Raw genomic sequence first — 12,178 nt, 5'->3', positions numbered from 1 at the left:
AGCGCCCCGCACAAGCATGGCTGCCGCGCTCCCATCACCGGGCGGACAGTGGGCTGGTAGGGAGGCGAGCGGGCCGCTGCCGCGCATGCTCCCAGTTGCCCCGCACCAACATGGCCGCCGCCTCCCCGTGAGCGCCGTAGCCGCGAGCCGGCCGTTGCTGGGCATGCTCCCTGAGTGCCCCGCACCAGCATGGCGGTCGTCTTCACCGGGGTGACTTTAATTCTCGGTTTTCGGTTATAGCCGGCCGGTGCTCCGTTCTCTTCAGAAAGCTCTGAGCGCCTGGTGGAGCCGGGGAAAGGAAGGGAGTGCAGGCGTGAAAGGGAAGAGGGGACTGCAGGTATCCGGGCCGGCTCCTGGCGGGAGGAAGATGGCTGAGGGCGAGCGGCAACCGCCGCCAGGTAGGACCGGCCGGGCCCGGCCTGGGTGTGGGGGTGCGGGGGCGGCGCCCGGCGCGGGGTCGGGGAAAGGGTGTGGTGTGGGGGGCTCGGCGGGAGAAGGGGTCGGGAGGTGGGGGAACTCGAGCGGCAGAAGCGGCTGGGCCCCGAGGAGGAGCCGGTGGAGGCGCCCCAAGAGGGAAATGTTGGGACCTGCGGGGTGGCCAAGAACCCGGGACTGCGAAGGGGAGGTGGGTGGGGCGCGACACCGGGACTTGGGGGGCCCCGGCTGCAGAGGGCCGGGAGGGCAGCGCCGTGGCCAGAAGGGGAGGCCTTTTCCGTATCTGGGCTGCGCGTGAAGTCAGCTCTTGAGCTGGTGGGGAACTGCCTGGGATGGGGGCGAAAGTGATTCTGGTGGCTGCCTTCTTTATTAGCCCCTGCCCAGCGGGCGACGGATGGTGCTCAGTGGGCCTGCGCCCGCCCGCCCCGGATTTCCAGACTCCTCCGCACCCTTCGCACCCCTCATCCTCCTACCCCTCTCTCCCTCTTGGAAATCGGGCTGTGGAGTTTTCTTCCATTGGCTGACAATTTATTGAGAGACCTGCCCTTGGTTGTGTAAACCGCTGATTAAAAAAAGCTGGTTGTGCAAGATGAGCCTGGCCTCGCCATCTGTAACTTTTACTTGCGCTGTGGCCTCGCTTTAGTTCATCTCAAATAACGGATGCAAGTGCTAGGGAAGGAAGGGATCTTCTAGAGACCTTGTTTTCCTGGAGAAGGGGAAGTCTGTTGGCGGTTACCTGCCGCCCTCTCTCGAGCTGAGAAGGACTGACCATAGAGAATTTAAAATTCTGATAGGGCGAATAGGTTGGCCAACAGCTAATGTGTTTAAAGCACTGGATATTCCTTCTGTCTTGCACGTGGGGCTCTCTGGGAAGGTCTCATCAGGAAGGAGAAATTCATCCTCCCCTCTGCCCCCAACAGATTAACAAAGAGCTGGCTGTGGTCTGTTAGGGCATTTGAAACCATTTACTTCATTCAGTAGAAAACTTGCGTGCCTGTGCCTTTAGAAGTTCTGGTAATGACTGTGAGAGCTATAAGCCAACCGGAATTCTAGGGAGATGAGTGCATCTCCAACGTTGGGTGGCTGGAGAGACACCCGGGCACTGAAAGAGATAAAGGGAAGGTATCTATATGGCTGGAAAGAGTCAGGTCCCTGGAGGTGGTTCTCTTTGAAGTTTGAAACAGGACATTTTGGAACAAGTAGAAAGAACTACTTGACTTAGACAGTGTAGTGGTGAAAACCTTGGATTTTTAAGAGTTGTACAGAGCTGGCTCTGCCTGGCAAATCACACTCTCTCTTTTTTTTGAGAAACTGGGGCTGTTATATCTTCTGCACCGAGTTGCAGTGTGTGTTCCATTGATGATGTGGGCAAAACATGGCACGTGGTGGGTAGTCCGGAAATGTTGATTGCTGTTGGCCTTTTAAAAGGTGGTACAGGAGCGCCTGGGGGGCTCAGTCGGTTGAGCATGAGACTTCGGCTCAGGTCACGGTCTTGTGGTTTGTGGGTCCGAGCTGACATCTGGCTTTGCCCTGACAGCATGGAGCCCAGAGCCTGCTTCAGATACTCTTTCTTCTTCTCTCTCTGCCCCTCCCCCGTGCGAGGGCATGGTATCTCTCTCTCTCTCTCTCTCTCTCTCTCTCTCTCTCAAAAATGAGTAAACAGGGGCGCCTGGGTGGCTCAGTCGGTTGGGTGGCCAACTTTGGCTCAGGTCATGATCTCCTGGTCTGTGAGCTCAAGCCCCGTGTCGGGCTCTGTCCTGACTGCTCAGAGCCTGGAGCCTGCTCCCGATTCTGTGTCTCCCTCTCTCTCTGCCCCTTCCCTGCTTGCTCTCTGTCTCTCTGTCTCAAAAATAATAAACAATAAAAAAATTTAAAAAATGAATAAACATTAAAATAAATAAATAAATAAACGAACGAATGAATAAATAAATAAATAAAGATGGTACAGATTGAACATGTAGGCTGGTTCTCTAATGATAGCTGATAATACATTATCCTCTTTTGGGGGGTTTTGGGAACATCTCTAAAACTCTAGATAGTTCCACCTTATACAGTGAGCTTGTAGGGTATCCACACGTCCCATGGCACCTTTGTCAGAGATTAGATCTGAAGCTGGAGAGACTGTTAACATAGTTCTCAGTTTGAAGGCCTGTTTCTTTGATTTGGGATCGTGTGTTCCGGTAACAACACGTGTGTATATGTCTTTAGTCCTGGTTGCAATGCTTCCTGCGTGGTGGCCATTCCCCTGGTACCTGCCTGGCCTTGTCTGGAGAGTTTCCCGCCTGTGAAATAACTTCAGAAGGGCTGTCCCCTTGAGAGGAGCAGTTCTCTCTCAAACTTACAAAAGGGCTCTCTGTTCCTAAAGATCATTTGCAAGTTGATTATTTGGAGTGTGGAACACATTTTCTCATGAAAACAACGAGGTTAGGTTACCAGCTTGACCTATAAAGCTTATCATTTAGCATCGTAAAGTAGTAATTTACCAATAGTACAGGTCCCAGTTGGGCTTGCGGACCAGGTGGGAGGAGGAAGAGAGTATCTGATCTGTTTTTTGGGTTCTGATTTGAAGTTTGAATTAGGTAGAGGTTGGTCTTGTTCTCATCTCAGATTCTCTCTCCTCCTCCTTAGGTCTCCAGGTATCCTAGTGCTTTCCCTTTCCTCAGGGCCTCTCCAGGCATGCTCCATTCTCCCAAATAGCACGTGTTCCAGAACCTTCTTAGAGCCCTGTCCCCTTTATACATGCAGCCAGTGTCAACTTGGTTTTAGGACACATTTATCATATGTTGTGAATGACTCTTTCTGGAGAGTTTGTGTTTTTTATTTTATTTATTTATTTAAAACAATTTTTTTAATGTTAATTTGAGAGGGAGAGAGAGACAGACAGACAGCCAGCCAGCACAAGTGGGGGAGGGGCAGAGAGAGGGAGACACAGAATCTGAAGCAGGTTCCAGGCTCTGAGCTGTCAGCACAGAGCTCGATGCGGGGTGTTTGGAACTCATGAAATCACGACCTGAGCCAAAGTCAGATGCTCAACCGACTGAGCCACCCAAGTGCCCCAAGAGAGTTTGTGTTTTCAAAAGAAGGCATTCACTAATACCACAGATCTTCAACAGTACATTCAGGCATGGCCCCTCTATCCAGGTCCCTTGGCTCCAGGTGTATTTTGGAATTCAGAGTTTCTCCGATTTCAGAAAGCAATGCCCCATAATCAAACAAAAATACTTTTGCAGCAAACTGTAAATTCCCTAAGAGAGATCTCTGCAAAGCCTGCCAATGTCCTCATGTTGGTCTAGGCTTAAGTTTTGTACCAGATGAATTTGTGCCGAACTTTTTTAAAACTTTGGGTATTTGGAGCTTTTTGGATTTTGGAATTATAGAGATTTAGGGCTTATTTTTCACAGCATCACAAAGTGAAGGGGATCCTGCAGTGTGGGGAAGAGACTTGTGGCTAGAGAGGCCAGTCATCCAAGCAGTCAGCTTTGGTGCTAAGTTTGCCTCTAGGTCAGTGCATGGAACTGCCCTGTGTTTTCCTTTCCTTAACTCCTGCCAGTATAGAAACTCTGTTTAAAATAGTTTGGTTTTTTTTCTGTCTGATTCCAAAGTACTCTGTGCTAGTTTTTTTTTATTTATTTTTTAATGTTTATTTATTGTTGAGAGAGCATGAGCAGGGCAGGGGAAGTGAGAGGGAGAGACAAAGAATCCAAAGCAGGCTCCAGGCTCTGAGGTGTCAGCACAGAGCCCGGCGCGGGGCCCGAACCCACAAACTGTGAGATCATGACCTGAGCCGAAGTCGGACGCTCAACCGACTGAGCCACCCAGGCACCCCTCCATGCAGTAAACACCTTTATATACCTCCTTGTGCATTTCTGTGAGCACTTGAAGGGTCGATGCCTACAAGTAGAACTTGGCTCAGGGGCGCCTGGGTGCCTCAGTCTTGATTTCTATTCAGGTCATGAGCTCATGGTTTGTGGGTTTGAGCCCCGCATCAGGTTCTCACTGGCAGTGCAGAGCCTGCTTGGAATTCTTTCTCTCTCCCTCCCTCCCTCTCTCTCTCTCTGCCCCTCCCCCACCCCTCTCTCTCTCAAAGTAAATAAATGAACTTTTAAAAAAAATTAAAAAAGAAAAAAGAACTGTTGATTCAATGGGTATATGTGGTTTTTTAAAATTTATTTAAGTTTTTTTTTTTTTTTTTTTAATGTTTACTCTGAGAGAAAGAGCATGAGTGGGAGAGGGGTAGAGAGGGAGGGAGACACAGAAACCGAAGCAGGCTCCAGGCTCCAAGCTGTTAGCACAGAGCCCGACTTGGGGCTCGAACCTGCAAACCCTGAGATCATGACCTGAGCCAAAGTTGGAGCCACTCAGGCGCCCCTATGTGGTTTCTACTTCAGAAGCCCGTGCTGAGTTGCTTCCTCAGCAGATTCTACCAAGACTCCCACCAGCAGTGCAGGAAAGTTCCTGTTTCCCCGTCACAGTCGCTGCTGGATGTTTTCAATATGCCAACCTGATTTGGAAAAGCCATCTCATCCAATTTACATTTCTTTGCTTATTCAGAGGTTGGCAGTGTTTTTTCAAATGTCTATCAGCCATTTGTATTTTCTTCTCGTCTTTGAATTGCCTGTTTATGTCTAAAAGGTCGACTTGGTTTTATTTTTCTAACCACTCTCTGGTTAGGGAGCTGGAGGTGAGGGGTGCGGGCGTGGTGGAGCCACTGAACTTACCACTTGTAGAGGGGACGGCCAGTACTGTGGGGGCTCCTTGCCGAGTAAGGAAAGGCTTAACAAGCCATTACTCTGTCCTGGGAGTATATGTCTGGTTTACCGAAGGGACTGGATATTGGAGCCTTGGTTTAAAAGTGTGTGTGGGGGGCGGGGGAGAGGGAGAGGGAGACAGAAAGGGAGGGAGAGAGGGAGAGGGAGAAAGTTGGGTTGGGGCTAAGATTCTATTCATCTGTTTGCTTTTTCACTTTCTCTGTCAAGATTCTTCGGAGGATACCCCTCCAGCCACTCAGAACTTCGTCATTCCAAAAAAGGAGATCCACACGGTTCCAGACATGGGCAAATGGAAGCGTTCTCAGGTACCAGTGACATCTGCACTGTAGGGTCAGAGCTGGGATGACAAACTTGGGCTTTTTCAAAGACGGTGAGCTCCTGACGTTTCTTGCTCTTGGAACCGGAGCTGTTAGAAGCTAGGGAGAGAGATGACGGGAGCCAGCTGTCCCTCTCTCTCAGGGGGAGCACTCAGAGAACGCTTTAATGGGAAGGTCTCTGGGGTCTGGGGCCAGGGTAACGCTGGAGAGTTCTGCTCCTGGTTCTCATAAACCATCATCCCTTGAGTGTTGTATTTGCCGAACATGAGTGTCCTAGATGATGACACGGGTCACTTTGATTCTTGGTTGTAGGTTACAGCCAGTCAGGGAGCCAGCATATCAAAGAGAGCTGAGGTTACCGCGTGGAAGCTTAGGCCCGGGAGGCGGCTGAGCCTAAAAATACCAAGGAGCTGGGACCTAGAACAAGGAGGAGTACAGACCAGCCCTCTGTGCTGCTCAGTCCAATGGTGGGCAGAAAATAACAGCTTCTGCCTCCCAGGCTTCTGGCACAGGCTGTGGAAAGATTGGGATTAAGAAAAGAAAGTCAGTTTCAGATCCACAGGGAAAGCCTTGGTCCCAGCTCCAGCCAGGTGCCTACACCTTGTCTGCGCAGCGGGGGTGGGGAGGGTCACTTCTACAGAAGGACAGATTCCCCGTGGGGAGTCTGCTGGGCTTATGCTGAGCCTGCACCCCCACCCAGCGTTGCCGTGCTTGGTCCTTCTTGGAGCTGTGCAAGCCTTCTGGCTTCTCTTTCACAAGCTTGCCTTCTAAATATTTGGAGATGGTTAACATTGTCTTTTCTGTATTGTGTTCCCCCACCAAGTCTTTGCCAGGATCAACACCTTAGTCCCTTTGTCTGCTCAAAGGGCACAGTTTGAGTCCTTCTGTCATCTCGATTGTTCTATCTCGGGATTTCTAAACCTCTGCACTATCGATATGTTGGGGCGGATAATTCTTTGTTGTAGCAGGCTGTCCTGTGCCTTGCAGCGTGTTTAGTAACTTCCTTGGCCTCTCCCCCTGCTAGATGCCAGGAGCACCCCTGCCCCTGGTTATTACAACCCAGAATATCTGCAGACCCTGGTTATTACAACCCAGAATGTCTGCAGACATTGTCAGAAGTTGCCTGGGAGCCCCATCGCCTGGGTTGAAAACCATGAGTCTACCCCCAAATGTGACTTTAGTTCCTTGCCTTCCCCCTGGATGTTTTCCAAGGAGGATTGGGTATTCATGGCAGGCCAAGTATTATTATTATTTTTTTTTAGCTCATTTAATCTTCACAAGAACTCTGGGAAGTGGGCTCAGTGGTCATCTCCCATTTTGAAGGTGAGAAAACTGAGGCCAGGAGATAAAGAAATTTAGGAAGGTGGCAGAGTTGGTAAGTGGTTGGGATGAGGTTCGGGATTCACACCCGGGTCCTCTGCCTCCAGAGACCCAGGGGTTGGGAGCCGCTATGCTTTAGGCCACAGATCAGCAAATTACTGCCTGCTCATCTAATCTGGACCTTGGCCTGTTTTTGTAAATAAAGTTTGAAATACAGCGAGTCTCATTTGTTTAAGTATTTTCCATGGCTGCTTTCCCAATACAGTGGCAGAGTTGGGCAGAATCGAGAATTTGTGAGCCTGACTTTGGGGCCCGCAGAGACTAAGATCATTACTCTTTGGTCCTTTGTAGGTAAAGTCGGTGACCCCATTGTAGGCACCAACATTTTTCGAGAAGTGTTGGTTACTTTTTCTTCTGGAGTGTATGTTGAACGATACTGGATAGAAGCCTTTCACTTGTCGGTCAAGTGTACGGGCCTCTTGTGGGTGGATGAATGGCTCTGTGCCGTGGCCCACACAGTTTCACTAGGCAGCAGAGTGCAGCAGCCAAGAGCATGAGCTTGGGGCCAGGGAGGTCAGAGGTTGAAGCCCAGGGCCACCATTCCTTTTCTTGTACTTAGGCAACTTGCATAACCTGGCCAAGCCTGTTTCCTCTACCATAAAATGGGCTTGTTTGGAGGCCATAATGACACAAAGGCCAAAAAGTACCTGGCTCAGCGCTAGGCATCCGTGAGCCTCGCTGAGCGGCAGGCAGCGTTGTTACTCTTACAGTGACGAGGATGGTGGTGTTGGTGGAGACCTTACATGTCATGTTTATAAGAATGACTGGAGCTTTGGTCAAGAGACCCAGACCCATGCGGGAGCAGGGGCCATGGAGGGCCACACTGCCCCTTGCTGCTTCCTGTCTCTGTGTCCCGGTGTAGTTTGTAGGAATGACCGTGAACTCTAGCTGCTGGCGGGCCGAGGGCTCAGACCTGCTCTGCGACCCCTCATTTCCACTTGTTGCCGTTCCACGGGCGGTAGGAAAGGCCTGGTGCAGGAATGCTCCCTTCTAGACACTGAGTGGTCAGTTCTCGGGGCTTGCTGTGGCTGCTGCTGGCATCCTTAAGGCTTGGAGAAGGAGGAAGGAAGGAGATGGGAGGCGAAAGAGAAGAAGAGGAAACAGGACCAAACCGAAGTCACCTGCTCTCAGAATTCCCTCTTCAGGGGCCTGCACCTCAGTGCTTTCTTTTCTTTTCTTTTCTTTTCTTTTCTTTTCTTTTCTTTTCTTTTCTTTTCTTTTCTCTTCTCTTCTCTTCTCTTCTCTTCTCTTCTCTTCTCTTTTCTTCTCTTTTTAATGTTTGTTTATTTTTGAGAGAGACAGAGCGCAAGCAGGGGAGGGGCAGAGAGAGAGGGAGACGCAGAATCCGAGGCAGGCTCCAGGGTCCGAGCTGTCAGCACAGAGCTGGAGGCGGGGCTCGAACTCACAGACCGCGAGATCGTGACCCGAGTGAAGTCGTAGGCTTGACCGACTGGGCCGTCCAGGCGCCCCTCGGTGCTTTCTTAACCCCTGTGCTGGCAGCAACGGGGAAGAGAGCGCCCAGTTGGAAGCTGGGGATGGGTGTGCCGGGAGACCTGGCCGTGGGCAGAAAACAGTTTCTTCTCCTGGGAGCAGGGGGTCTGCACTGCAGGCTGACAGCCTGGTCTGTCTGGTGGGGGAAACTTCTGGAAGACCACCGGGTCTTGCCGGTATTCCTGCGCTCCTGGTGATAGGGTATAATCGTTGCACTTGGCCACGCAGCCTTGGAGTCGGCCTTGCCGGGTCCTGGCTCCACGTCTAATGAGATCTCGGTCTTAGGAGACCTTGGGCGGGTCTCCTCTCCTGAAGCCTTGGTTTCCTCATCTATGAAATGGGGAGAGTGACTGGGTCCGCCCTGTGGGGTTGTGTGAAGGAACTGCTGCCAGTAGTGGTGAGTGCACAGTAAAGTCTGGCCCGGGGTCCAGGTGTCGCTGCGGTCACTGGCTTGCCAGCCGTGTAGGATGGAGGGTGGTGGTGGCGAGTTTGGCATTAGCCTTCAACCTCTGCTGCTGGCCGGCTGGGGGCCGGGGCCAGCTCGGGCTGCTTCGGTAGCCGGGTGGGGCTGGGGCTGGCCCGGGTTGTAGGGGGCCGTGGGTCTGACACCCCTCTCCCCATCCCCACTCCCCGCTTTGTTTGGTAGGCGTACGCTGACTACATCGGGTTCATCCTGACCCTCAACGAAGGTGTGAAGGGGAAGAAGCTGACCTTCGAGTACAAAGTCTCTGAGGTAGGCACAGGCAGGGAGCCTCTCCCAAAACAGCCCATAGAGTCGTGTGCTCGCTGCCCACGGCGGGCCAGGGCAGAAAATGAGATCGTCCAAGCACACGTGCGCGTTGGCGTTTTGGTGTCTGTATGGCCGATCTTTTCTGTTCTGTTTTGTTCAATCTGTGAATTGACGTATGTTTATAAAAATGGGATCAAGCTAAACATGCCGCTTTATAGCCTGCATTTTTGCTAACTGGTGTTTTTACGTAACTTTTTAAATTAAAAAAAGATCGCGAATGAAGGAAGCGTGCTCACTTCTGTTAGCGAAAGGGTCACTAACAAAAGCGTATTAACAGCGAACTGACCCCCACCTATGTTCCGTCTCCTACCCAACTTCCTGGGGCAGCCCTGGGCACGGTTCGGGGAATGTCACCCAGACCTGCCCTCTGAGCTCCTCCTGTCCCTCTGCCACCATGGAAACGGCTGCCTCATTGAGCCGGCCCTCATTTGCTTAAACAGCCCCTAACTGTGGACTTCTAGGTTGTGTCCCTAAATGTCTCTGCTCTGAATGTCTCTGCTCTGAACATCTCTGCGTATAGATCTGTGGGCGCTCTTCCCTGAGGAGTCCTTCCGGAAGTGGGGATGTTGAGTTGAGGGTGCACACGGCAGGGTGGGTGCTCTCTGGCTGCTGTTTCGGAGACAGGGTGTTCGTGAAGAGAGGCCGAGAGTTGCGGGGAGGTGTGGGGCCTGCAGGCTGTTGGCTCTTGCCGGATGCCGTCTCCCACGGCCGGGCCCCAGGCCTCCAGTGGCCGCTTCAGTTTCTATCCCAGTTGGCCCATAGTCACCTTGAGACTCTTATCTCAGACACCAGGGTGCAAGTGGCCTCTCAGTGTCCCACCCTGTTGGGCCAGGCCCGGCTCTGTCACGACCGGGTCTCTCCACCTGTCCCGAGGCTGGCATTGCCCCGCTGGCCCTCACACCCCTCCCCGTGAGAGCTGCCCCTTCCTGGGCCGTAACTGGCTGCTGGGTGGCTGAGGTCTCGTTCTGTGACTGGAGGGGAGCCAGGCCTGTGCTGGGAATAGACAGCCTTCTCCTGGGAGCTGGCCCACTAGTGATTTCGTGGGTTGGGAGAGAGTGGGCTCGTCCTTGAGCCTGTGGTGAGGGAAGCTGGGCTGGGCTCAGTGGGCGGGAAGTATGGTGGAGGAAGTCTAATTACAGGGGGATGTTCTAATTACCCTGGCAGACCCTGAGCTGCCAAATCCCCCTCGGGTCCCATGATTGCCCCTGACGCTTTGATGGTAGACTCCACGCCAGCCAGGTGTTGTCCTGGCCCAGGAGCTGTTCTTTGGGCAGGATCGCAGCATGCTTAAGTGCTCGGGTTCTGGAGGCAGGCCGACTGGGTTTTGATAGCCTCTCCCTTCCGAGCTGAGTGGCTTTGTCCCTCTCTCGCTCTCGCTCTTCATCTGTAGGCGGAGGAGCCAGCAGACCTACTCATGGCCCCTGGGGGATTTCACTGAGCTCTTCCTCGTAGGGTTGTTGGTATAGTGCTCGGGGCGTATTGCACACGGGGTGACATTGTCATCGTGAGGTCTTATCACTAGCTGTTTCTCAGGTCTGAGTTCTAGGAGTGATGTTACTGCTTCATTTGGAGGCTCTTCCTGAGCTGGGTGGGGTTCATCTCAGTGCCGGGGTCGTGGGCTGCCTCTCGTGCTGGGCAGAGGTGACTAGTTTGGCTTCCAGGGGCCTCCCGGCTCCTGTCCTCAGCTGTTAGGGCGTTGGAAGGAGCGGCTCACGGCATGTGGTCTCAGCCCACAGACGGGGGCCGAGGGCCACGGGCTGCTCGGGGCTCCTACTTCCTCCCATTCCTGCTTCCTGCTGCCGCTGCCGGGATGGCAGCTGGGGAGAGGGCAGCACGGCCTTGGGTGTCGGGGCCTCCAGACCAGCAGCAGCAGAGGGAACAAGCAAGGGCGGTGTAGTGAGGCTGTCTAGACCAGCATTTAGAAGGCTTTCGTTAAGTTTGAGATTCTATCTGTCCTAATCTTTGGGGGTTCAGGTGTTTGATTTTTGTAAAATGTGAGTAGATAAGAGGCTTGGTTTTGCTGCTGTTCGGTTGGATTTTTAAGTTGGAGGCAAAGAAGAAGAAGAAGAAAAAAAAAAAACCCTGGCAGGTAACGTTTGGGAGAAAATTGTACTGGTCCATGAAATCCAAGAGGAAGCATTGGTTTAGGGAAACGGAGGGTAGCTCAAATGGTTGTTTGTCCTTCCTGGGGGCTCCGGCCCACAGCACCCCCCCCCCCCCCACCTTCAGCCCCTCTGCCTCAGTCAGACAATAGAGGCAGCCCCTGTGTTCTGAAAGCCCTCTCCGGGAGGAGCTAGGAGCCTTTTAATTATTCATCGCCCCAGCCGAGCCAGCAGCTGGGGCCTGGCTTCCGCAGCCTCCCAGCACCTTCTTTATCCCCTTCAGTGCCTTGCCCGCCACGGAGATCACCAGGGAGTTGGCCAGGCTGGTGCTTCCCTGGGGCCAGGATTACTGAGCCGTCACTCCTAAGTCCCAGTTGCTGCGTGGGGTCAGGCTTGCTCTGGCCTTTTCGGTTCCTGGTGACCTGGTTCTTCGCAAAGCTGGCTTTGGCAGTGCTTTCTGTCACATTTCAGCTGGGCAGCTTTAGTCACCCTGGCCCTCTGCCTCAGCCAGGTCTACAGGGACCTTCTCCTCTTGCAGGTAACTTTTACTCTCCTGCACCGCCAAGCATAGAGAAAGGGAGGTGAGGGATGGCAGCAGTCAGGCCAAGGTCATGTTGCACAACGCCAGGGGGCGCCGTTGCCGTGGACCGCAGTGTCTTTTGTGCCCCTGGAACTGTGGGTGGGGAGGGTGCGGGGTGGGGGCGCTGGCTGACATGTATTCTGTTGGCTCAAATCCACTCCCCCCCCCGCCCCCCCAACTCTCAGACTGTTCCTCTGCAGGGCCTTGCAATTGCAGCAGTGGACCTGAGCGTGCCTCGCCTTCCTCCTCACAGCTTCTCATATGGGTCCCACCCTGGTAGCTCGTAGTATCAGGGGTTCCTGTGTGTGCTTAGT

General features: G+C 53.0%; 1 protein-coding gene across 1 annotated transcript in view; it reads left to right on the top strand.

The window, feature by feature from the left end:
- Nucleotides 1–87: 87 nt before the first annotated feature.
- The window catches only part of PTPA (protein phosphatase 2 phosphatase activator), a 30,259-nt gene continuing 18,168 nt past the window's right edge, over nt 88–12,178 (top strand). The window contains exons 1-3 of the mRNA XM_027035361.2: nt 88–398; nt 5,412–5,509; nt 9,039–9,125. Of these exons, the coding sequence (XP_026891162.1) occupies nt 368–398; nt 5,412–5,509; nt 9,039–9,125 (216 nt within the window). The 5' untranslated portion in view covers nt 88–367. The remainder of the gene's footprint in view (nt 399–5,411; nt 5,510–9,038; nt 9,126–12,178) is intronic.

This window comes from Acinonyx jubatus, chromosome D4 (genome assembly GCF_027475565.1).
Source record: "Acinonyx jubatus isolate Ajub_Pintada_27869175 chromosome D4, VMU_Ajub_asm_v1.0, whole genome shotgun sequence".
NCBI classification, from domain to species: domain Eukaryota; kingdom Metazoa; phylum Chordata; class Mammalia; order Carnivora; family Felidae; genus Acinonyx; species Acinonyx jubatus.
Note: the sequence above shows the minus strand (reverse complement) of the source record. Positions and strands in the feature narration are given on the sequence as shown.